Genomic DNA, 26660 nt, shown 5'->3' on the forward strand with positions numbered 1-26660 from the left:
TTCATTGTTTATCTGAAATCAAAAATAACTGGGCTTGGGGCGCCTGGGTGGCTCAGTTGGTTAAGCAACTGCCTTCGGCTCAGGTCATGATCCTGGAGTCCTGGGATCGAGTCCCACATCGGGCTCCCTTCTCAGCAGGGAGTCTGCTTCTCCCTCTGACCCTCCTCCCTCTCATGCTCTCTGACTCTCATTCTCTCTCTCGCAAATAAATAAAATCTTAAAAAAAAATTTAAAAAAGTAACTTGGCTTGCTATATTTTATCTGGCTATCCTATGGAGGAGGGACCAATATTTAAAATAAATGCCTTCCCAGGGAGGAAATCCTGAGATTGGGGAAAACAGAGGCCACAATGAACAATGACTTTTTGAGGAGAGGAATGAAGGTGGTTTCTTTCATGCCAATTAAGTAATCACAGATGACCCTGTCAGAAATCCAAACTCATGACTAACATGGGACTGGAGACAAGGAAAAGCAATTTAAAAGATTAAGAGCCAGAGAAGCAATCTTCACACACAGGGCCAGCCAGCAGACAGAACAGTCCCATCCAGAAAGGTAAGAGCATGGCCTTCTCGCCCATTGTTGTTGTCCAAGAAAACAGGTTTTGGGGGATTCTGGTGGGCTCCTCTGCCCTCCCTCATTGCTTCCTGATACTTGACTGTCGGCAAAATTTCTCCTCACTGTAAGTCTCCAGCTGCTGAGGGCTCATGAAGTCTCCTCCTAAATCCTGTTCCTAGACTGCCAAGAAGAAAAGCAGAGAACAAGGAAAAGCAGTTATTCAGGCTGCATCCTGCTTGTGATTCTGCTTGTGTATTCTCCTGTCACTTGAAAGACTGCTTCTCTTGGTTTGGGATCAGGTACTGATCATGAGCCCTATTCATGAGACTTGAATGAGGGAGAAACAAAAATTTATTTCAGTGGGAGGGAAAACAAATCATTAGACAAAGTCAGGTTATGGAGTCCTCATCTTGTTTTGAGTAGGGTGAATGAACATGGACAAGCCCAGGCATTTCCTTTGTTGGAAGGTGGACTTGGAGGATGCTGTGCTCAGCCACATACTCATATGTTATCTAACTGTCTATATGGCCAAAGATTGATATCAAATTAATATCTTTGGAGAGAAATTCCTTTTATTAACCAGTCTTGTGCCAGAGAAAGTAAGGAATGAATAAAAATGCATTTTATGGGGGTACCTGGGTGGCTCAGTTAAGCATCTGATTCTTGATTTCAGCTCAGGTTATGGTCTCAGGGTGGTGAGGTCAAGCCCCACATTAGGCTCCATGCTGGGCATGGAGCCTGCTTAAAATTCTCGCTCTCCCTCTCCCTCTGCTCCTCTCCCCCACCTCTCTAAAAATAATATTAATAATAATAATAATAGTAATAAAATGTCATCTTTAAAAAATGTATTTTGTTTCTCTGTGTTTGTGGTATAGAGTCAAATTGAAAGCAAATGAAGAGCACTCCCCCAATAATAACTCAATTTCAAAGTTTTTTGCTTTTGTTTGTAGTTTCTTCTTTGAAATTAATTTTCAGTTGGTGGAAGCAGTTAGAAAACTGAGCAATTTCCACTTGATATCAATGAAAAAAGCAAGTACAAATCCTTTCACAGAGAGAAACCAGAGGGTCCCAGCTATCATTAATGTTCACCTGGAGCGAATGTCTTTGTGGCTTTTTATGAAATGCTGAGTGAGGATGTTCTGAATGTGTTAAATGATGCCTGTGTGCCCCTGCTATTAGGTGCCCTGTGGCCTGTCCCCACAAGATGCCAAGAGAAGAGGCTCACTTCATCCTTGGTTACCCCAAGAAGGGGCACAACCACTCCTACATCACAGCTGAAGAGTAAGTTCAAAACTGAACCCAGTGGGGTTTTCAGTTTGCCGTTTGATGACACAGCCTGATGCTTTCCACAAGCACATGCTTGTCAGTAAGTCTCTCTAGTGTTAATTTCTCCAGAAAGTAAAATCCCTGGCAATGTGGTGAGGGGACCCCATGGTCCTACAAGGGGCTCAGTCTTCTGAAGCCATATAGCAAGGAGATAGGAATGATAATAAGTTGGATCTTGGCTTTTTTTTTTTTTTGTCTGTATTCTCAGTTATTAGGCATTTGCTATAGGTTCCCCAGCTAGAAAACATCTGTCTGGAACAAAATGACTCTTTCTTCAAGCCTTGTTCTGTCTACTCCACTCAGGCTGCTGGAGATGGTTTGCAGACAGAACAAAGGTGAGTTGCCAAAGAGCTAGTGAGAATGTAGGGCAGGTATGTGCAACTCCACCTGCAGACTGACCCCAGGGTGAAGATGTTGGTCATAACTTCTGCACCATAATTTTATCCTAAGGAAAGGTGTTTAATAGAATGAATTAATTTTAAATAAGTAGTTATATGATTCAGCATTTTTAAGTGCTAAGCAATGTATAGTCAGTCTGAGATGCCATCCCTATCTTTGAAAAAATCTTACAGTATAGTGCAGAATTAGGCTCAAGAATAATTTTAGCAAATGTAAGTTCTGTAATGGGATGATAGGTTGCTGGGACACACTCTGTATGTACTAGAGTACCCAAGAGTGTGGTGCTCTAAATCTGGTTCCACCCTCTGGGTGGAGACTCCAGTGGAACAAACGAGGTACCAGGTTTTTATTGGACCATGTCTTAAGTGTTCTAGTCAGAACTTCCTGCAAACTTGCTCTCCCTTGGGAAGGAACTATTGAAAAATCTTTACTAGAGTGAACTAGCAGGGGCAAGCAAGATGTAGAACCCATTAAAGGCACTGAGGAAGAATTTAGGCGGGGAGCATTTCCTCAGAAGACCCTACTGGGATTTTCTAACATCCCTGAATGGTCAGTTGGGAATGGGGATCGGGAGATCTTCTGAAAAAATGTCCGAGGAGCAAAAATATACTCTTTGGGGTATGTTTAGGGTACACATGATATTAGGTAGGATGTTTCAGCTTCTTTATGATGATTCAACAAACTGTGTCTCTGTGAAACCTCAGTAAAAAGAGGTTGAGAGGTTCTCTCAGTCAAGAGGACATAAGTCACTCATGGAGCTTGTAAAATGCAGTTTCCCAGGCCTTGCTTCCAGAGAGGCTGATTTGGTAGGTCTGGGGGTGGGGCTCAGAGTCTGCACTTTAACATGCATCTCAGGTGACTCTGCTGCAGGAGGCATTTGGTGACACTCTGGAGAGTCCTGCCCAGCTGGGTAGTGGGTTCTTTTGGTGTGCCTGGCCATATCCTGATATTTTCCCCTCTATCAGTCACTGGGTACATGTGTGAATGCAATGTGACTGTGCATAAAAAACTGGAACAGAGCTCTGTCTGTGTCAAGATGTCCAAGGGGATGAACAGACTTGGTGGGTGAAATTGAAGCACAAGCATTCTAGGAATTGAATCAGCTGCCTTCAGTCACAAGAGCCCACTGAATGCTCCTTGTGACAGCTTCAGTTCAGGAAAGGATGACATAGCAGGAAAGGCACTGGTTGAGTATCTTAGGCTAGTCACTGTGAATGCTGGTTCTGCCACTTACTAGTTGTACAGCCTTGGATATTTTACCAGCTTAAAATCATGGGGATACCAGCTGTGACATGAACATCATATCAACCTCAGAGGATTATTGTGAGGATGAAATAAAAGCCTTTATGTGGTGTGCTTGGCACAATGCTTGGCACAAATCAGTGCTCAATGAATTACAGAGTAGCTGCTAAGGTGGGGGTGATGTTGATGAGTCTTGGTAGGTCTCAGCTTCATGATCCACAAAGTGGGTGGACTGAACTGCATAATTAGGTCAGAGTCTTTATCCAGCACTCTCATCCATCCCGTTTAGAGATGGACAGGATAGACTTGATGCCTGAGCTGCCTTGAGAGGGAGGTGGTCAGGTAGGTGGTATAAGGCAAAGATCTCTCCAGGAGAAACCTCAGCTATATCTTGATTCACCTTCTGCTTCTCAATCTCCTATAAATCACCCAGCTCTGCAGAGCCCTTCTTTAGCAAGTCACAGCACTCTCCACTTTGATCAAGCTGTGATGTGGAAAATCAGGCAGATGTTAGCTAATTGATAGTGTTATACAGGGAAAGTGCAGCTATTTCCAGGGCCTTTGTGGTAACTAATCATTCCCATGGGCCACTGGACACAGGGCTCAAAAGGCTGGCTTAGATGTCCAGCTTGCATCCTGCTGCTGAGGAGCAGACCAGTCTCAGTGATGCTACAGCTTTGCTCTAGGTTCAGCTCAGACAGTTTTCCCCAGGGCTGAGCCCCAGTGCTATATCTTTTAATAGTTCATGCCTGGACAGTTGGGAGGTGCTTACTGAATATCTGCAGTCTCTGACTCCAAATGTCAGGTGGCATCTCTGACTTGGCAGTCAAGCAGGCTGGAGAGAGCAGGTCTCTTATCTCAGCATCCTCAGGGCTCTATCCCCGGCTCCATTCTGAAATATCTTTTCCAGATCACTCAGGTGATAACAGAGTAAGCAGGAAGGACTGACCCATCTGGTTTGGTCCTTGGTGATCCTGAACTGGATTCCTGGAGCAAGCAGAGGACTGAGAGGAGAGAAGCTTGCCTAGTTGAATGTAAATATGAGACACATGTCCCAAGAGCTAGGCTGTGACATGAACATCATATCAACCTCAGAGGATTGATTTCACCAACATGAAATCCCCACGCAATAGTTATAGTCTTGGAGATCTCTAAATCCCACAAGCCCTACTTCCACTCCTTCAGTCGGAATGCCCCAGCTCTAAGCCCTTGGTGGCTGCTTTACATGTTCTCTCCTTCTCTTCATTACCTTTTCTCCATCCCCAAACAAAACCTGCTCTGTGGAAAGTTGTGGATCCTCTCATTTTCACTGGAATGTCAATGACCCACAAGAGGCAAAAGTAACAGAGAATTAAGCTGTTAGGACAAGGAAGGATGCATCTTTAAAGATGGTATTTCAGATCTTCAGTTCCAACTGCAAATGGAAAAAAATAATGATGTTGGGGCTAGCATCATGCCCCAAATCCACACATTTATAAATAGTTATTTTAAAGAAGACATTAAATGGCTCATTCATTTTGCAGTTTGTTCATTTTTTATTAATATGTTTGGCCATCCATCCAACTGTCCATTCATCCATCCATCCATCTTCAAGAAATATTTTTTGAAACACCCAGTATGCCTGACCTTTTCTAGGCATTGAGGACACAAATTAAAAACCAAACCCAGAACCAAAAATCTCATTTGGGAGCTCCTTTCCTAAAAGAGACAGGTAAGCACACTGCCGATTACCACTGAGAGAAGCCAGAATGGGTTGCCATCATCCTGGGAGGGGTAATGCTGAGTCTTTAAACATGATATATTAGTCATGGGCAAGGAGTGAAGGGGCGAGTTTCAGACAGAGGACACAAACACAAATGAGACTAACTCAAGTTCAAATCCTGGCTCCATCTTTTGCTACCTCTGTATGCCCATTGGGAAGGCACTTAACATCTGAATCTATTTCCTCATCTGTGAAATGGGGATGATAAGTGGTGCCTACTTTACAGGGTTGTGAGAATTAAATAATCTAATTCATGTAGAATGTTCAACATGGCACCCAGCTTAGAGTAGATCTTAAGTCAAAGTTAATTATTAATCCTTTTTATGGACTGATAGTTGGGGAAAATATTTTAAACTAGCCCTGATGAAAAGACAAGATAACTCAGTCTCTGTAAATACATTGTTCACATACGGGTCAGTTGCTAGTGCACCTCTTGTGCCTAGAACTTGGGTGCTTAGGCCATGCCAGTTAGCACTACTTGTGTGGGCACACACCTGTGAGGATCCTAAAGAAGCTCCTGTCCCTGGATATAGGTGCTGGAGGCCTGGTGTGTGGTCAGTGTGGTGGAGGGTGGGGTGGAAAACTACTTGGGGAATGGGATGTGTGGCTTTGGGCTGTCAAAGTCCCTGTGAAGATTGAAGATTGATGCATGTTTCTTCACAATCTAGAACAAGGTTTCTGTACCCAGATGGATTTGTCTATTTCTTGGGCCAGGGCTGCAGGGATTGGCATCCTGATGGTGATCCTGGGAATTTTGCTGCTCATTGGCTGTTGGTATTGTAGAAGACGAAGTGGATACAGAAGCTTGAGGGTCAGTAAAATTTCCACTGTTGGGATCCCTCCAGATCCAGGACCCCCTTGCCCTTCTTCCTCTGAATTTCTAGGGAGTGGGATAACATTCTTATGATCACCTTTAGCTCCCATTTCTGGTTCTGATTAGTTTTTCTCTACTTTGTACTTCTTGCAGCTCTTCCTTTGCTTCTGCCTTGGCATGAACCTCAACCAGAAACTTGGCCCGTCTCTTTGGTTCCACTCACAGCAAACTTGAGTGCTTGACTATGTGTGTAGCTGAGCACTAATAATTTGTGGGGTACAGGGGCAGGGGTCCTGATCCTCTTTGCACAGCAAACAGCAGCATGTAAGATGCTCCAGGTCTTACCAATCCTCCTGGGAATTCCCAATGGTTCTGTTCCTCCATTTAGTGGCCTGCTTATCTCACCTTGCTGCCTTACCCCTTTCCTCCCAGGTTCCTTGGGAGTTCCAAGTTCTAACTCTATTATACCAAGCAATTTGGCATACATAGGGCCCACCCAGCCATCATTACAATGAGGAAAACATCCACCCCTCAGCAGCACAAACGACCGCTGGGTTTTTAAGAGGTTCCATTCTCTTTTGATGGCCAATACAATATGGTTTTGACAGAATTTTTTCTTCTTCTTTTTATTTATTTATTTATTTATTTATTTATTTATTTATTTATATTTAAATTCTAGTTAGTTAACATACAATGCAACATTGGCTTTAGAATTCAGTGATTCATCACTTACATACGACACCCAGTGCTCATCACAAATGTCCTCCTTAATGCCCATTAACCATCTAGACCATTCCCCACCCAACTTTCTCCATCAACCCTCAGTTTGTTCTCTGTCATTAAGAGTCTCTTATGGTTTGTTTCCCTCTCTCCTTTTTTTTTTTAATTTTATTATGTTATGTTAGTCACCATACAATACATCATTAGTTTTTTTTTATTTTTTTATTGTTATGTTAATCACCATATATTACATCATTTGTTTTGGTGCATTGTTCCATGATTCACCGTCTGTTCACAACACCCAGCGCTCCATGCAGAACGCGCCCTCCCCAATACCCATCACCAGGCTAACCCATCCCCCTACCCTCCTCCCCTCTAGAAACCTCAGTTTGTTTTTCAGAGTCCATCATCTCTCCTGGTTCGTCTCCCCCTCTGACTTACTCCCCTTCATTCTTCCTCTCCTGCTATCTTCTTCTTTTTCTTTTTTCTTAAAATATGTTGCGTTATTTGTTTCAGAAGTACAGATCTATGATTAAACAGTCTTACACAATTCACAGCGCTCACCGTAGCACATACCCTCCCCAATGTCTATCACCCAGCCACCCCATCCCTCCCACCCCCGACCACTCCAGCAACCCTCAGTTTGTTCCTGAGATTAAGAATTCCTCATATCAGTGAGGTCATATGATACATGTCTTTCTCTGATTGACTTATTTCACTAAGCATAACACCCTCCAGTTCCATCCACGTCATTGCAAATGGCAAGATCTCATTCCTTTTGATGGCTGCATAATATTCCATTGTGTATATGTACCACATCTTCTTTATCCATTCATCTGTCGATGCACATCTTGGCTCTTTCCACAGTTTGGCTATTGTGGACATTGCTGCTATAAACATTGGGGTGCACGTACCCCTCCGGGTCCCTACATTTGTATCTTTGGGGTAAATACCCAGTAGTGCAATTGCTGGATCGAATGGTAGCTCTAATTTCAACTGTTTGAGGAACCTCTATACTGTTTTCCAGAGGGGTTGCACCAGCTTGCATTCCCACCAACAGTGTAGGAGGGTTCCCCTTTCTCCACATCCCCGCCAACATCTGTTGTTCCCTAACTTGTTAATTTAAGCCATTCCGACGGGTGTGAGGTGGTATCTCATTGAGGTTTTGATTTGGATTTCCCTGATGCCGAGCGATGTTGAGCACTTTTTCATGTGCCTGTTGGCCATTTGGATGTCTTCTTTGGAAAAATGTCTGTTCATGTCTTCTGCCCATTTCTTGATTGGATTATTTGTTCTTTGGGTGTTGAGTTTGATAAGTTCTTTATAGATTTTGGATACTAGCCCTTTATCTGATATGTCATTTGCAAATATTTTCTCCCATTCTGTCGGTTGTCTTTTGGTTTTGTGGACTGTTTCTTTTGCTGTGCAAAAGCTTTTTATCTTGATGAAATCCCAATAGTTCATTTTTGCCCTGGCTTCCCGTGCCTTTGGTGATGTTACTAGGAAGAAGTTGCTGTGGCTGAGGTCGAAGAGGTTGTTACCTGTGTTCTCCTTTAGGATTTTGATGGACTCCTGTCTCACGTTTAGGTCTTTCAACCATTTGGAGTCTATTTTTGTGTGTGGTGTAAGGAAATGATCCAGTTTCATTCTTCTGCATGTGGCTGTCCAATTTTCCCAACACCATTTGTTGAAGAGACTGTCTTTTTGCCATTGGACATTCTTTCCTGCTTTGTCAAAGATAAGTTGACCATAGAGTTGAGGGTCCATTTCTGGGCTCTCGATTCTGTTCCATTGATCTATGTGTCTGTTTTTGTGCCAGTACCATACTGTCTTGATGATGACAGCTTTGTAATAGAGCTGGAAGTCCGGAATTGTGATGCCGCCAGCTTTGCTTTTCTTTTTCAATATTCCTCTGGCTATTCGGGGTCTCTTCTGGTTCCATACAAATTTTAGGATTATTTGTTCCATTTCTTTGAAACAAGTGGATGCTATTTTGATGGGGATTGCATTGAATGTGTAGATTGCTCTAGGTAGCATTGACATCTTTACAATGTTGGTTCTCCCAATCCATGAGCATGGAACGTTTTTCCATTTCTTTGTGTCTTCTTCAATTTCTTTCCTGAGTATTTTATAGTTTTCTGAGTACAGATCCTTTGCCTCTTTAGTTAAATTTATTCCTAGGTATCTTATGGTTTTGGGTGCAATGGGATCAACTCCTTGATTTGTCTCTCTTCTGTCTTGTTGTTGGTGTATAGGAACACCACTGATTTCTGTGCATTGATTTTATAGCCTGCTACTTGACTGAATTCCTGTATGAGTTCTAGCAGTTTTGGGGTGGAGTCTTTTGGGTTTTCCACATAAAGTATCATATCATCTGCAAAGAGTGAGAGTTTGACTTCCTCTTTGCCGATTTGGATGCCTTTGATTTCTTTTTGTTGTCTGATTGCTGTGGCTAGGACTTCTAATACTATGTTGAATAGCAGTGGTGAGAGTGGACATCCCTGCCGTGTTCCTGACCTTAGAGGAAAAGCTCTCAGCTTTTCCCCATTGAGAATGATATTCACTGTAGGTTTTTCGTAGATGGCTTTTATGATATTGAAGTATGTACCCTCTATCCCTATACTCTGAAGAGTTTTGATCAAGAAAGGATGCTGTACTTTGTCAAATGCTTTTTCTGCATCTCTTGAGAGGATCATATGATTCTTATTCTTTCTTTTGTTAATGTATTGTATGACGTTGATTGATTTGCGGATGTTGAACCAGCCTTGCAGCCCAGGGATAAATCCCACTTGGTCGTGGTGAATAATCCTTTTAATGTACTGTTGGATCCTATTGGCTAGTATTTTGGTGAGAATTTTTGCATCCATGTTCATCAAGGATATAGGTCTGTAATTCTCCTTTTTGATGGGATCTTTGTCTGGTTTTGGGATCAAGGTAATGGTGGCCTCATAAAATGAATTTGGAAGTTTTCCTTCCATTTCTATTTTTTGGAACAGTTTCAGGAGAATAGGTATTAATTCTTCTTTAAATGTCTGATAGAATTCCCCTGGGAAGCCATCTGGCGCTGGGCTTTTGTTTGTTGGGAGATTTTTGATGACTGCTTCAATTTCCTTAGTGGTTATAGGTCTGTTCAGGTTTTCTATTTCTTCCTGGTTCAGTTTTGGTAGTTGATACATCTCTAGGAATGCATCCATTTCTTCCAGGTAATCTAATTTGCTGGCATAGAGTTGCTCATAATATGTTCTTATAATTGTTTGTATTTCTTTGGTGTTGGTTGTGATCTCTCCTCTTTCATTCATGATTTTGTTGATTTGGGTCATTTCTCTTTTCTTTTGGATCAGTCTGGCCAGGGGTTTATCAATCTTGTTAATTCTTTCAAAGAACCAGCTCCTAGTTTCGTTGATCTGTTCTACTGTTCTTTTGGTTTCTAGTTCATTGATTTCTGCTCTGATCTTTATGATTTCTCTTCTCCTGCTGGGTTTAGGCTTTATTTGCTTTTCTTTCTCCAGCTCCTTTAGGTGTAGGGTTAGGTGGTTTTTTGAGACCTTTCTTGTTTCTTGAGAAAGGCTTGTATTGCTATATACTTTCCTCTCAGGACTGCCTTTGCTGTATCCCAAAGATTTTGGACAGTTGTGTTTTCATTTTCATTGGTTTCCATGAATTTTTTTACTTCTTCTTTAATTTCCTGGTTGACCCATTCATTCTTTAGTAGGATGGTCTTTAGCCTCCATGTATTTGAGTTCTTTCCGACTTTCCTCTTGTGATTGAGTTCTAGTTTCAAAGCATTGTGGTTCTGAATATGTCTGTGGAGTCCATTTGGTCCAGTGTGTCATATAAAGTCTTTATTTCCTTGTTGATCTTTTGCTTAGATGATCTGTCCATTTCAGTCAGGGGGGTGTTAATGTCCTCCACTATTATTGTATTGTTGTCAATGTGTTTCTTTGCTTTTGTTATTAATTGCCTTATATAATTGGCTGCTCCCATGTTTGGGGCATAGATATTTACAATTGTTAGATCTTCTTGTTGGATAAACCCTTTAAGTAGGATATAGTGTCCTTCCTCATCTCTTATTACAGTCTTTGTTTTAAAATCTAGTTTGTCTGATATAAGGATTGCCACCCCAGCTTTCTTTTGGTGTCCATTAGCATGGTAAATGGTTTTCCACCCCCTCACTTTCAATCTGGGGGTGTCTTTGGGTCTAAAATGAGTGTCTTGCAGACAGCATATCTATGGGTCTTGTTTTTTAATCCAATCTGATAGCCTGTGTCTTTTGATTGGGGCATTGAGCCCATTTACATTCAGGGTAACTATTGAAAGGTATGAATTTAGTGCCATTGTATTGCCTGTAAGGTGACTGTTACTGTATGTTGTCTGTGTTCCTTTCTGATCTTTGCTGCTTTTAGGCTCTCTCTGCTTAGAGGACCCCTTTCAATATTTCTTGAAGGGCTGGTTTCGTGTTTGCAAATTCCTTTAGTTTTTGTTTGTTCTGGAAGCTTTTTATCTCTCCTTCTATTTTCAATGACAACCTAGCTGGATATAGTATTCTTGGCTGCATATTTTTCTCGTTTAGTCCTCTGAAGATATCTTGCCAGTCCTTTCTGGCCTGCCAGGTCTCTGTGGATAGGTCTGTTGCCAATCTAATATTTTTACCATTGTAGGTTACGTATCTCTTCTCCCGAGCTGCTTTCAGGATTTTCTCTTTGTCTCTGAGACTCGTAAGTTTTACTATTAGATGTCGGGGTGTTGACCTATTATTATTGATTTTGAAAGGGGTTCTCTGTGCCTCCTGGATTTTGATGCCTGTTTCCTTCCTCACATTAGGGAAGTTCTCTGCTATTATTTGCTCCAATAAACCTTCTGCCCCTCTCTCTCTTTCTTCTTCTTCTGGGATCCCAAGTATTCTAATATTGGTTCGTCTTATCGTATCACTTATCTCACGAATTCTGCCCTCGTGATCCTGCAGTTGTTTCTCTCTCTTTTTCTCAGCCTCTTTATTTTCCATCATTTGGTCTTCTATATCACTGATTCTCTCTTTTGCCTTATTTATCCTAGCAGTTAGTGCCCCCATTTTTGATTGCACCTCATCAATAGCCTTTTTGATTTCGACTTGGTTAGATTTTAGTTCTTTTATTTCTCCAGAAAGTGTTTCTCTAATAACTTCCACGCTTTTTTCAAGCCCAGCTAGTATCCTTAAAGTCATGATTCTGAACTCTAGGTCCGACATCGTACTAATGTCCATATTGAGTAGGTCCCTGGCTGATGGTACTACCTCTTGTTCGTTTTGCTGAGGTGATTTTTTTCGTGTTGTCATTTTGTCCAGAGGAGAATAGATGAATGAGAGAACAAAATGCTAACAGGTTTACAACGTCCCCAGCAAATATACTCTATACAAATCAGAAAAGACCTGAAACCAGGGGAAAAGAAAGGGAAAGAAAGAAAAAAGAAAGAAAAAAAAGATAAAAACAAAAACAGAACAATACAAGAAAAGCAGAATGTGATCAAATATGATCAGGCTAGTGCATAGATCAGTGCCACACACTAGATTTTGGGCGTATTTTGGTCTGTTAGAAAAAAGTGCCTCCTAAAATTTTAAAGGAAGAAAGACATATATGAACAAAATAAGGGTTGATACAATGAAGGGATAGAAGATGACTGTAAAGATGAAAATTATAAAAGATTTTATAAAAGGACTTGATAAAATAAGTTGTTTGAAAAAAGAAAAAAGATTAAAAAAAAAAAGAAAAAAGGGAGAGAATGTGATCACGCAGGAGACTAGAACAGAGCCATACACTAGTGATTTAGGGTATATTTTTATCTGTTAGAAGAAACTGTATCTCAAAATTTTAAAGAGAGAACAACTTATATATATATATGCCAAAAATAAGGGTAACTACTATGAAGGGATAAAATATGACTCTAAAAATGAAAAATAAAAAATGTTTTTTGTTTTTTTTTTAAAAAAGAGATTGATAAGATGTTGGTTGAAAAAGGGAAAAAGAAAAAAAAAACAGTTAACAAAAATTAACTTTGATGAACTAATGAATCATGGTAAAAAAAAGCCATGAATTCTATGTACAGTATTCCCCTAGCGCTGGAGTTCTCCCGTTCTCCTTGATCGGTAAACTTGGTCTTAGCTTGCTGGCTGTTCCTGCTGATCTTCTGGGGGAGGGGCCTGTTGCTGTGGTTTCCAAATGTCTTTGCCGGAGGCGGAATTGCCCCGCCCTTGTCGGTCCGGGCTAAGCAAGCTGCTCGGGTTTGATCTCAGGAGCTTTTGTTCCCTGCAAGCTCTCCGTACAGCCTTGGAGGACCAGGGCAAAAATGGTGGCCTCCCAATCTCCACCCGGAGGAGCTGAGAACTCGGGGCCCCGCTCCTCAGTGCGCCCCCAGAGGAAAGCAGTTACTCCATTGTCCCCGGTCTCCGGCCGCACTCCGTGCTCACCCGGCCTGTGACCGAGCATTGCTATCTCTGGCACCCGACCCCGTGTGGAGTCTCCAAACACAGCAGATCCCTGCGGTGCGCTCCCGCGCCGCTCCTCCCCGGGAAGGAAGGGAAGTCTCCCCGGCTCTGCCGCTTGTTGGGTCCCTGCTGCAGGAGCAGTGGCCCGACTGGGCCGCGGATCACAGTTTATGACAACCCCAAGCTGAGAGCCCGCGCCTCAGCTCCGTCTCTGCAGCCGGCTTCCCCGCTCCGATACCTGGGAGCTCTGGCGCACTCAGGCTCCCCCGGTCTTTCTGTGACCCCAAGGGTCCTGAGACCACACTGTCCCGGGAGGATTCCACCCCCTGCTTAGCCACTGCAGCGACGTCCCTCAGCGGAGCCGACTTCTAACAGTTCCGATTTTGTGGTCCACGACTCTATCACTTGCCAGAAGCGGCCGGCGGAGGCCCCTCCCCCGCCGTCTATCCTCCCGAATATCGCCTCGGATTCACTTCTCCCCACGTCCTACCTTCCAGTAAGTGGTCGCTTCTCTGTTCAGATAGTTGTTGCTACTCTCCTCTTTGATCTCCTGTTGAGTTCGTAGGTGTTCAGAATGGTTTGATCCCTATTCAGCTGAATTCCTGAGACCAGACGAAATCTAGGTCTCCTACTCCTCCGCCATCTTGCTCCCACCCCACATCATTAGTTTTTGATGTGGTGATCCACGATCCACTGTTTTCGTATAACACCCAGTGCTCCATGCAGTATGTGCCCTCCTTAATACCCATCACCGGGCTAAGCAATGCCCCCCCCCCAAAACCCTGTTTGTTTCTCAGAGTCCATAGTCTCTCATGGTTTATCTCTCCCTCCGATTCCCTGCCCCCTTCATTTTCCCCTCCCTTCTCCTAATGTCCTCCACGCTATTCCTTATGTTCCACAAATAAGTGAAGCCATATGATAATTGACGTTCTCTGCTTGATTTATTTCACTTAGCATAATCTCCTCCAGTCCCATCCATGTTGATGTAAAAGTTGGGTATTCATCCTTTCTGATGGCTGAGTAATATTGCATTGTATATACGGACCACATCTTCTTTATCCATTCATCTGTTGAAGGGCATCTTGGCTCTTTCCACAGTATGGCTATTGCGGACATTGCTGCTATGAACACTGGGGTGCATATGGCCCTTCTTTTCACTACATCTGTGTCTTTGGGGTAAATACCCAGGAGTGCAATTGCTGGGTCATAGCGTAGCTCTATTTTTAAATTTTCAAGGAACCTCCACACTGTTTTCCAAAGTGGCTGTACCAACTTGCATTCCCACCAACAGCATAAGAGGTTCCCCTTTCTCCACAACCTCTCCAACATTTGTTGTTTCTTTCCCTGTCCATTTTTGCCATTCTAACTGGGGTAGGGTGGTATCTCAATGCAGTTTTGATTTGAATTTCCCTGACGGCTAATGATGATGAACATTTTTTTCATGTGTCTCTTAGCCATTTGTATGTCTTCTTCAGAGAAGTGTCTTTTCATACCTTCCGCCCATTTTTTTGACTTATTTGTTTTTTGGATGTTGAGTTTGAGAAGTTCTTTATAGATCGTGGATACCAGCCCTTTATCTGTAGTGTCATTTGCAAATATCTTCTCCCATTCTGTGGGTTGTCTCTTTGTTTTGTTGACTGTTTGCTGTGCAGAAGCTTTTTATCTTGATGAAGTCCCAAAAGTTCATTTTTCCTTTTGTGTCACTAGCTTTTGGAGATGTATCTTGAAAGAAGTTGCTGTGGGCAATGTCAAAGTGGTTACTGCCTATGTTCTTCTCTAGGATTTTGATGGATTCCTGTCTCAGATTGAGGTCTTTCATCCATTTTGAGTTTATCTTTGTGTATGGTGTTAGAGAATGGTCGAGTTTCATTCTTCTGTATGTGGCTGTCCAATTTTCCCAGCACCATTTATTGAAGAGACTTTTTTCCATTGCATGTTTTTTCCTGCTTTGTCAAAGATTATTTGACCATAGAGTTGAGGTTCCATATCTGGATACTCTATTCTGTTCCATTGGCCTATATGTCTGTTTTTGTGCCAGTACCATGCTGTCTTGGTGATCACAGCTTTGGAATATAGCTTGAAATCGGACAACGTGATGCCCCCAGCTTTGTCTTTCTTTTTCAACATTTCCTTCGTGATTTGGTGTCTTTTCTGATTCCATACAAATTTTAGGATTGTTTGTTCCAGCACTTTGAAAAATGTCATTGGAATTGATCGGGATGGCATTGAAGGTGTAGATTCCTTTGGGTAGCATAGATATTTTAACAATGTTTATTCTTCCAATCTGTGAACATGGAATATCTTTCCATCTTTTTGTGTCTTCTTCAATTTCTTTCATGAGTGTTCTGTAGTTCCTAGAGTATAGATCCTTTACCTCTTTGGTTAGGTTTATTCCGAGGTGTCTTATGGTTTTTGGTGCTATTGTAAATGGAATCGTTTCTCTAATTTCTCTTTCTACAGTTGCATTGTTAGTGTATAAGAAAGCAACTGACTTCTGTGCATTGATTTTGTATCCTGCCACATTACTGAATTGCTGTATGAGTTCTAGTATTTTGGGAGTGAAGTCTTGGGTTTTCCACATAAAGTATCATGTCATCTGTGAAAAGAGAGAGTTTGATTTCTTCTTTACCAATTTGAATACCCTTTATTTCTTTTTGTTGTCTGATTGCTGTTGCTAGGACTTCTAGTACTATGTTGAACAATAGTGGCAAGAGTGGGCATCCTTGATGTGTTCCTGATCTTAAGGGAAAGGCTCTCAGCTTTTCCCCATTGAGGATGATATTCACGGTGGGTTTCTCATAGATGGAATTTATGAACTTGAGGAATGTTCCCTCTATCCCTATACTCTAAAGAGTTTTAATCAGGAAAGGATGTTGTATTTTGTCAAATGCTTTTTCTGCATTGAGAGGACCATTTGTTCTTCTCTCTCCTCTTATTAATGTGTTCTGTCACATTGATTGATTTGCGAATGTTGAACCACCCTTGCATCCCGGGGATAAATCCCACTTGGTTGTGGTGGATGATCCTTTTAATGTATTGTTGGATCCTATTAGCTAGGATTTTGTGAGGATTTTGGAATCCATATTCACCAGGGATATCGGTCTGAAATTCTCCTTTTTGATGGGGTCTTTGCCTGGTTTGGGGATTAAGGTAATGCTGGCCTCATAGAATGAGTTTGGAAGTTTTCCTTCTGTTTCTATTTTTTGAAACAGCTTCAGGAGAATAGGTATTATTTCTTCTTTGAATGCTTGGTAGAATTCCCCAGGGAATCCATCAGGCCCTGGACTCTTGTTTTTTGGGAGGTTTTTGATCACTGCTTCAATCTCGTTACTGGTTATTGGCCTATTCAGGTTGTCAATTTCTTCCTGTTTCAGTCTTGGCAGCTTATAGTTTCCAGGAAGGCCTCCATTTCATCCAGATGGCTCAGTTTATTGGCATATAGTTGTTGATAATAATTTCTAATAATTGTTTCTATTTCCTTGGTGTTAGTCATGATCTCTCCCCTTTCATTCATGATTTTATTAATTTGGGTCCTTTCTCTTTTCTTTTTGGATAAGTCTGGCCAGTGGTTTATCGATCTTATTAATTCTTTCAAAGAACCAACTTCTAGTTTCGTTGATCGGATCTTCTGTATTTCTGGTTTCTAATTCATTGATTTCTGCTCTAATTTTAATTATTTCTCTTCTAATGCATGGCTTAGGCATCGTTTGTTGCTTTTTCTTTAGTTCTTTAAGGTGTAGAGTTAGTTGTTGAATTCGGGATTTTTCTGTTTTTTTGAGTGAGGCTTGGATGGCTCAGTATTTCCCCCTTAGGACTGCCTTTGTTGTATCCCATAGGTTTTGGACCAATATGTTTTTGTTCTCATCGATTTCCATGAATTGTTTAAGTTCTTCTTTGATTTCCTGGTTGACCCAAACATTCTTGAGCAGAGTGGTCTTTAGCTTCCAAGTGTTTGAATTTCTGCCAAATTTTGTCTTGTGATTGAGTTCCAGTTTAAAGCATTGTGGTCTGAGAATATGCAGGGAATAATCTCAATCTTTTGGTATCAGTTGAGACCTGATGTGTGACCCAGTATGGTCTATTCTGGAGAAAGTTCCATGTGCGCTCGAGAAGAATGAGTATTCTGGTGTTTTAGGGTGGAATGTTCTGTATATATCTATGAGGTCCATCTGGTCCAGTGTATCATCCAAAGCTCTTGTTTCTTTGTTGATTTGCTGCTTAGATGATGTGTCCATTGCTGAGAGTGGAGTATTGAGGTCTCCTACAATTAACATATTGTTATCAATATGACTCTTTATTTTGGTTAACAGTTGGCTTATGTAGATGGCTGCTCCCATGTTGGGGCCATAGATATTTACAATTGTTAGATCTTCTTGTTGGATAGACCCTTTAAGAATGATATTCTGTCTTTCTGTGTCTCTAACTACAGACTTTAGTTTAAAATCTAATTTGTCTGATAGAACAATTGCTACCCCAGCTTTCTTTTGAGGTCCGCTGGCATGGAAGATGGATCTCCATACCTTTACTTTCAATCTGGATGTATCTTTAGGTTCAAAATGAGTCTCTTGTAGGCAGCATATGGCTGGGTCCTGTCTTTTTATCCAGTCTGCAACCCTGTGCCATTTTATGGGAGCATTTAGGCCATTCACGTTGAGAGTGATTATTGAAAGCTATGAATTAATTGTCATCATGTTGCTTGTGAAGACGTTGTTTTTATAGATCGTCCCTGTAAATTTCTGTGTATATCACTCTCGGGGTCTTTCTCCTTTTTTAGAATTCCCCTTAATATTTCTTGCAGGGCCATCTTAGTGGTCACATATTCTTTCAGTTTCTGCCTGTCTGGGAAGCTCTGCATCTCTCCATCCATTCTAAATGACAGCCTTGCTGGATAAAGTATTCTTGGCTGCATGTTCTTCTCGTTTAGTACCCTGAATATGTCTTGCCAAGCCTTTCTGACTTGCCAGGTCTCTGTCTGGATAGGTCTGATGTTATTCTGATGTTCCTCCCTCTGGACGTAAGGAATCTCTTCCCCCTAATTGCCCTTAAGATGGTTTCCTTAGTTCTAAGATTTGTGAGTTTTACTATTACATTCCGGGGTGTTGGCCTATTTTCCTTGATCTTGGGATGGGTCCTCTCTGCCTCTAGGATGCGAATGTTTGTTTCATTCCCCAGATTAGGGAAGTTCTCATCTACAATTTGCTCAAATATATCCTCTAGTCCTCTCTCTCTCTCCACTCCCTCCGGGATTCCAATTATTCTGACATTGGAATGCTTCATGGTGTCACTTATTTCTCTGATTCTATTTTCATGGACTCTGAGTTGTTTTTCCCTGGCCTCTTCTTTTCCTTTTTTATCTATTGTATTGTCTTCCAGGTCGCTTATTTGTTCTTCTGCCTCCTTTACCCTAGCTGTTAGATTATCTAGATTGGATTGGATCTCATTGATAGCATTTTTAAGTTCTGCCAATTCAGCTTTCATTTCTGCCCTTAGAGACTCTATGTTGCCATTAATTGATTTCTCCATTCTAGCTACTGTCTTCACATTTGCTAGCTTGAATTCCATGTCCGACATCTTGGTTATATCAGCATCCTTTTGTAAATCTGTGGCATAAGTTATAATCTCTGAGTCTTTTCTATTTGGGGTGTTCCTCCTCCTATCATTCTGTTGATGGGTGGTAGAGGGATTGTACAGAGTCCAAATTATTGACCAGAACCCCAGCAAGATGCACCTGTTTTCTAGGAACCTTAGGGTTCCTGGCCTCTTGTTTTCCCAGCCTGTCTTCTGGGGGAGGGACCTGTGCTGTTACTCAGGCAACCCTGTTTGGGCAGAATTGCCCTGTCCCCTGTGGCGGGGGATGGGCTCAGTGGGAATAAGTTTTTTGGGTCTTTGTTCTCTGGCGGCTTTCCCTGGTGGCTTTCTGCATCTTCTCCGAGAGTCAGAGCAGAAGAGACTGTTTCCAACCCTCTGCGTCAGAGAGATTGCAGTCTGTTCTTCCGTGAACTCTCCAGGCCACACTGTCACCATTTCTGTCTGTGCTACTATAAATGCAGCATCCTGGGTTGTGCTCCCCTCTGCAGCGCTCCCAGTCCTGCCTCTAGGTTGGAGCACATCTCTGCCCTTTGTGCTTCTAAAACTGCCAGCCACTCCCAGTTCGCCTGCGCGAACCCGCTGCTCTGGGTTTCCGCCCCGGGGGATGCCCTAAAGTCCTTTCCCTGCCACTACCGGTCTGCGAGTCTGTGCCCCATCCCCAGCGAGCAAGGCTGTGGCTCACCAGCGGTGTAGGATCCCCATGGCCAGGGACCTTCCCGCTGCTGTTTATCCTCCAATACCTGCCCGCAGAATCATAGCTCCCTGCTTCATACCTTGAAACCAACCACCTGTGATGTTCTGTTTGTAGAGGTCCAGATCTTCTTACATCTCAGGCTGATTTCGTGGGTGCTCAGAGTGGCCTGGTAGATATCCAGCTCAATTCCGGGGACCAGTTGAAATAGGGTCCCCTACTCCTCCACCATCTTTTTGTCCTCTCTCCAATTTTTTCTTCTTTACCCAAATGAGCAGGAAGCTAACAAATTACACAGTCCAGTCTTAGGGCATCAAGGTCTTCCACAAATGGGAAACATCATTTGAGTCTCCAAACTATAAGAACTACAGGTTTCACATCAAAGCCAGGTAGCACTTTAGCTCTTAAGCATCCAAAGGTATTCTCCATAGTGAGCAATGGAATGAAAGAAGAGTTGCAATTTTTCTCTCTGCCTTTTCCCCTTTTTCTTTTTCCCTCCCTCTCTCTTTCCCTCTCTTTCTCACTCCACCCTTCCTTCCCTCTCTCCTTTTTTTATTACACATCTGAAACTTCTGAGTTTATACATAATGGAAAAAATTATCTTAGCAAAAGATGTTGGAAAGTCCCCTTTCTCACTCAACAAACAATTTAGACAAAAGGTTCTGTGATGGAGGGGAGGGTTGGTGTGGGTGGGGGTTTGAAGCTTGGCAGTCTGAAGAGGAGAAGAAGGTGACAGTTATAGCTTTGACTTCTTCTCCTTGCCAGGAAACTTGGACAGTCCTGTGTGTCCCTTTCCTAATGCCCATTTTGCCAATGTCCCAAATACAAATTGTGACAGACAAAGCAAGTTTGGGGGCTGACACAGCCACTGAGCAGCAGCCCTCCAGTATGTTGACATTTAGTGGAAAGGAGAAGTTGCTGAGTCTGAATAAGATTCCAAATCAAGTACCATAGGAAAGCCTTGGACTAGGAGTTTAGGGATGGACCTTGTGCTCTTATGATACCTCACTGTGGCTGTCCCCACAGATAGGAAGGGACTTTGCTCTCTGCCACAGAACTCCATTTGTGCCTCTAGCATGGAGTTAACATTGCCTTGTAATTGGTTATTTACTTTTTGCCTCTTCCACCCCTTTTCTTTCCCCTATTTATATACTGGGACAGAGTATTTCTTACTCTTCTTTGTACCTCCAGTGCCTGGCAAATAGCAGCCACCCAAATCCTGGTATCAGGATTTGGTCTCATGGTCTGTCATTGACTTACTTGGTGACCTTAGATTTTAACTTCTCTGAGCCTCATTTGTTCTATTCTACACCTAGGCACATGCAATATAACATGATGTATATCAGTCTTTATTTATGTCTTTATTTAATATATATTTTCTTCTATATTTTTATTTCTGTTTGTATACAAAAACATAATGATTTAGTCTTTTAAGGAGTAAAAGCTCTACAAACTCAGTATGTTGGACCCATTTCTTAACTGTCCACAACTACTAGCTTGATGCTACTAGACAAAAATATAATGATTTTTTTTCCTTTCTGCTTCAATACTCTCATCTTAAATTTAATTAAACCATAACAGAGAGTCTTTAATGTCATAAGCTCAGACACTGTGAACATTTTGCTAAGTAAGTTCAAGTTCAACCTACCATGTCTCCATTGCTCTAGGTCTACATCAGTGCTTTGCAGAGTTTCTGGAATTTTTATGAGATGGAGCTGTGTTTAAATTCTCTGGTTCCCATAGCGTCTAAAAATGCTGTCATTTATTTTTTAAATTAATATTAAAATTTTGTTTTGAGACTTTCACATGTCCTGAAAAGCTAGGTTAGAATCAGTAGTCTAAGAAATTTATGCAAAATTCTGTACAATAGCGCACTAAATACTGCATTTAATTGCATGATTATCTCCCTGCCTGTCTTTGGAGATTTTTTTTCATTTTATTTTGTTCTGTTTTGTTTGTTTGTTTGTTTGTTTGTCTATCTATCTATCTCTATCTATCTATCTATCTATCTATCTATCTATCTATCTATCTATCTATCTGGCTCCACACCCAATGTGAAGGATTCTTTTGATTTCAAAACCGAAGGACATAGGGGTGCCTGGGTGGCTCAGCTGGTTCAGTGTCCGACTCTTGACCTCAGCTCAGCTCTTGATTCTCAGGGTCAGGAGTTCAAGCCCTACATTGGGCTCTACACTCGGTATGGAGCCTACTTAAAAAAATAATACTAGTAAGCCAAAGGATATAAGTGACAATAAATGCAAGCTTCAGATATCTGAGTTACTCCACCTTTAGCAATCTGCTTTAAGCTTTGAAAAATTTACTCTCCCACTTTCATTGGCCATTGAATGGTAGCAAGGTTGGTTGGAATTAAGATTTCTTAAAATGTTTCCACTGACTCACAATTCTCTTTAGCCCTGAAAAACATCTTTTGAATGGAAAGACTGCTTTTTGCAGCAACTTGTTTCAGCAGGAAGATGATTTGTAAGGGGATTAAAGTTATTTTTGTGTTTACCAACTTTATCCTTTCACTTGGAAGTTTAGAACATAATGCTTTTTGATTCTTGGAGAATTTTGAATTCCCTGCTGACAGCTCAGTTTATACTCATTTCTCATATGTTGTGTTTCTCAATGCATGGTCGGGAGACCCTGTACTCAAATCTCCTGGAGCTCTTGCTAAAATGCAGATTCTGGGACCCTCTCTCAAGGTGAGACCCAGGAAGCTGCCTTTTAAAATGCATGCTGAAGGGTGCCTGGGTGGCTCAGTTGGTTAAGCGACTGCTTTCAGCTCAGGTCATGATCCTGGAGTCCCAGGATCGAGTCCCGCATCGGGCTCCCTGCTCAGCAGGGGTCTGCTTCTCCCTCTGACCCTCTTTCCTCTCGTGCTTCCTATCTCTCATTCTCTCTCTCTCAAATAAATAAAATCTTTAAAAAAAAATAAAAATAAAATGCATGCTGAAATTTGAATGCAAATGCAGAGAACTGGCAGTGAGCTGGGGGAGTAGATCATGCTCCTATCCTATGGCAGGTGAGAAATTTATAAATAAGATAAAGAGTAACAGTGATAACTGAGGTAAAGGGAGAAAATGCATTAAATACCTTACCTGCAGTATATTGCTGGGAGTTGGGGAGATACGCAGAAACTTCCTGCATCCTTATATCAAGATTAGGGCCTTGTGCATATATTCTTCCAGGGGGGTAGCATCAATAATAATTTCAGACTAGAGTTAAGGAAAACCACTTCTTTACAGTCTGCAGACTGTGTAGTTATCAGGTCCAATCCATGTCTGGCTTCACCTCATTGATGTTCCAAACAGTTCTCCCTGAGAAACCTATGTTGATGCCCTCTTCCAACCTAGTAAACCCCAATGATCAGTCACAATCTGCAGAAAAGGCTGAAGAGCTGCTCAGCATCTGCACAGCCTCCCTGTTCCAGCTCCTCTCAGCTGGTACCACAGAGTGTGTGCTGCTAATGTCCTACTGGCTGGATTTGGCTCAATGGTATGTTTAGGTCTGTATTTTTAAAAAAATTGAATTAGGTGTCAACCTAGGTACAATTAGGTGTAAAAGTAACATTTTACATGAAAATATTGATTTCTAGTTTCTTTTTTAAAAAAATCAAAAGATCTGGAAAAACTGGCAACTTTACAGTGGTTGTCCCTTTAGATGAGATATACTGCCTCCTTTTCTATGGCCCCTACCTGGCCCCTCTGAGCCCTATGCATTATCTGCCCAGTCCTTCTAAGGATCAGAGTATAGCTGGATCACCCAGGTGCAGGCGGTGCTTTGTGTGCAGAGCAGTGGTTCTCCATGTGGCCCTGGATCAGCAGTTTTGATAGTATCACCTGGGAACTTGTTAGAAACGCATATTATGGGCCTCACCCTAGATCTACTGTGTCAGAAATTCTGGATGTGGGCCCAGCAATCTGTGTTTAACAACCCCTCAGGTGATACTGATGCATGCTAAAGTTTGAGAACCACCACTGTGGAGAATTTAACGATAATAATAAAAGAAACTAAAAGTTAGTCTTTTTATTATCACAATATGCCGGCAATTTTAAACTATATCAGTGATGAAATACTCCACCTCACCATGGTGGACAACTCCTGAAGTCCCCACTAGGCTATGTGTCTCTGTCCTGTACAATCTGTTGTCATTCCACTCTAGGGATGTAGAATATCACCCCCTAAACCTATGCAAAGCACCAAACTAAGCTTTCACCCACCCCTCCCCACAATAACTCAGGGTGCATAACAGCCTTGGATTGACTTATGTTGCAACTTGACTTGGAAGCTCAGGTTACAACCACAACATTTCTACCACAACATATGCATTTGTAGTGTTTAAATATTTTGTTGTCATTATGGAAAAGGCAGAAATAGGCAGTGTGTCTCTGTTGCTAAGTTTCTCCTATGCTTGCCCTAAGATACCTCACTAATTTGATCACCTCCACTTGCAATCATTCTCTGAGGTTCTGGGGCGCCTTTGTAGCTCAGTCAGTTATGTGTCTGCCTTTGGCTCAGGTCATGAGATCAGGGTCCTGGGGTCAGGCCCTGCATCAGGCTCCCTGCTCAGGAAAGAATCTGCTTCTCCCTCTCCCTCTGTCCCTAACCCCCTTCATGCACTCTCTCTCAAAGAGATAACAAAATCTTTTAAAAAGATCATTCTCTGAGGTTCATTGTTCAGATTAATTCTTTTTCTCCTTCCCTTCAAAAATATTTATTGACTAACTAATGGGTGTCAGGCACTGTACTAAGTACTTTATCTTTAGTTTTAATTCCTACAATTCTTGAGAGGTAGGTGGTATTATCTTCATTATTACAGATAGGATTCAGAGAGGTAAAGTGACTAGCCTGAGGACACATTACAGGTAAATGGCAGAACCAAGATTAAAACCTATTCTTAAAAATAACTTCAGCTTTCTTCTCTTTTCTTACTGAACTTAATTCTTTTTTTCTCACCCACTGACCTTCATGCCTTCACATTTCAGGATAAAAATATTCATGCTGGCACTCAAAGTACCTTAACAGGAAGATGTCCTTTTGAGGGGTTTGGTCACCGGGACAGCAAATTGCCTTTTCAAGAGAATAACTGTGAACCTGTGGTAGGTTGAGATCCTGCATCTTGGTGTTTATTATACAGCTGCTTTTAACTCAAAGGAATAAAATTATTACAATTTAAAGAGCAAGAGCAACGTGAAAATACTTGATGCTACTAAACTGTACATTTAAAAATGGTTAAAATGGTAAATTTTGTTATGTATATTTTATCATAATAAAAAAATGCAGAGATTTTCTTAAATTGTGTCCTCTCATACCCAGATTTTCCAGGGTCAATGATGAAATCCCTACATGTAAGATCCAAAGGAAGAACTTGATTCTGGATACAATACTTTTGTCTTATGTTTTTAGTATATTTGCCTTTTTCTGAATGTAGATATATATAAGGGAAGAAAAAAAGCATCTGTGACTAATTGTATAAGCTGTTCAGTCCAACAGGGTAGCTGCTGGCCACATGTGGCTATTGAGCACATAGTAGTTTGAATTAAAATGTTCTAATACATACCAGATTTCAAAGACTTGGTATGAGGAAAAGAATATAAATAATTCATTAATGATTTTTATATCAATTACATGTTGAAATAATATTTTGATATGTGGGATTAAATAAACTATATAATGAAGATTAATTTTACCTGTTTCTTTTTATTTTTGTAATGCACCTACTAGAAATTTTAAAACCACATATGTGTTATACTCTATTTCTATTGGCCAGCACTGGTACAGATGCAGTATATCATAATGGTTTAAAGGACAGACTCTGGAGCCAAATTACTGAGAAGTTTATGAACTTGGACAAGTAACTTGACTTCCCTGTAACTCAGTTTTCCAACTTGTAACACGAAAACAATGAAAATACTCCTAGAATTGTTGTGAGCATTAAATGAAGGCCTAACACATTTGTGCTATATTGACAATAGCACTGGCCTTTAGACACAACTACAAGGATCTATCTATGTGGTATAAATGTAATGTATATTAGTGGCTTTAAACGGTGTTCGAGAATTCACCAGTTAGGGCTTGGGACTTCTACTGACAAGGATAATGAAGGTATAAATAAGTTTCTGAGATTTGGGGAAGGCGGTTGGCTCTATTTTTCTCTACTCTTCCCCTCCCCCCAATGTTTCAACATACACACTTGGAACTTTAACAATGATTATCTTGTTGGGTGGGAATTAAATGTGGGCACTTAAAAGTTTCAGTCCAGAGAAGTAGTATAAATATGATGCTGACCACTAACTTTACCCCTCTCCCAGAAACCTATGCACTGTTGCCAAGCCCATACTCTCCCTTTCTCATTCTCACAGGTTCCCAATGCTCCACCTGCCTATGAGAAACTCTCTGTAGAACAGTCACCACCACCTTATTCACCGTGAGAATGCTGAGAGATGAAATGAATTCCTTTACACTTTTGCTGGAATTTAATATGGACATCTAATGTTCTGCTTCAGAATACTGTAGAAACAGTGTACATCATCTCTAATAATAAGCTTAGTGTTAAATTCTTAGTAGAGCAACTGGCAATACTAATTGAGGGAATGATGAGAAATCTTAAAATGGAAAAAACTTTGTCAATAAACATTGTAATGCCTGATACTATCTGTGCTAGTAGTAATTCTAATAAATTTATGGTGTTATTTTCTGAGACAGAGTTCAAGTGTGTATTCTGGGACCATTCAATTTATTTTTAGTTGAAATTTGGCTAATACCTAACTACTATTCTGATTTTTGAAGAAGCAACCTTTTGACCAACATGAACTCTTAGCAGAATTGTTGCAGATGAGTCTGTGCCATGAAGTGCTCACAAAGGATACCTTTATAGGTTTAAGACGAAGAGCTGATTGACTTACCAAATTATAGTCAGATTCATCTGATTAGGAAAGTGTCAGTAATGTCTCTTTGTGTTCTAAAATTTCATGATGCTAAAATAACACATTGCAGAGATCCTACATCTTGAGTAATACATATAATACAGTTTTAATTACATTTCACTTCAAGACTCAATGCTATCACAATTAATGACAAAATGCTTTTGTTAAACCAGAAG

General features: G+C 41.2%; 1 protein-coding gene across 1 annotated transcript; it reads left to right on the forward strand.

Annotated features, from left to right (window-relative positions):
• Positions 1–1759: 1759 nt before the first annotated feature.
• On the forward strand, positions 1760–26109 carry MLANA (melan-A). Its single transcript, XM_025887916.2, has 4 exons — positions 1760–1836; positions 5999–6095; positions 24544–24657; positions 25921–26109. Exons 1-4 carry the CDS (start codon positions 1760–1762, stop codon positions 25987–25989), a joined length of 357 nt encoding a protein of 118 aa, XP_025743701.1. The 3' UTR covers positions 25990–26109.
• The last annotated feature ends 551 nt before the right edge of the window (positions 26110–26660 follow it).

The sequence above is a fragment of the Callorhinus ursinus genome, unplaced genomic scaffold (assembly GCF_003265705.2).
Source record: "Callorhinus ursinus isolate GAN/ISIS: 27379988/994484 unplaced genomic scaffold, GSC_fseal_2.0 scaffold39, whole genome shotgun sequence".
NCBI lineage: Eukaryota > Metazoa > Chordata > Mammalia > Carnivora > Otariidae > Callorhinus > Callorhinus ursinus.

Coding starts and splice junctions, on each gene's coding strand:
- MLANA (XM_025887916.2), top strand. CDS start 1,760: ATGCCAAGAGAAGAGGCTCACTTCATCCTTGGTTACCCCAAGAAGGGG. Junction 1,837..5,998: donor TCCTACATCACAGCTGAAGA/GTAAGTTCAAAA, acceptor TTCTTGGGCCAG/GGCTGCAGGGATTGGCATCC. Junction 6,096..24,543: donor GTGGATACAGAAGCTTGAGG/GTCAGTAAAATT, acceptor TTCACATTTCAG/GATAAAAATATTCATGCTGG.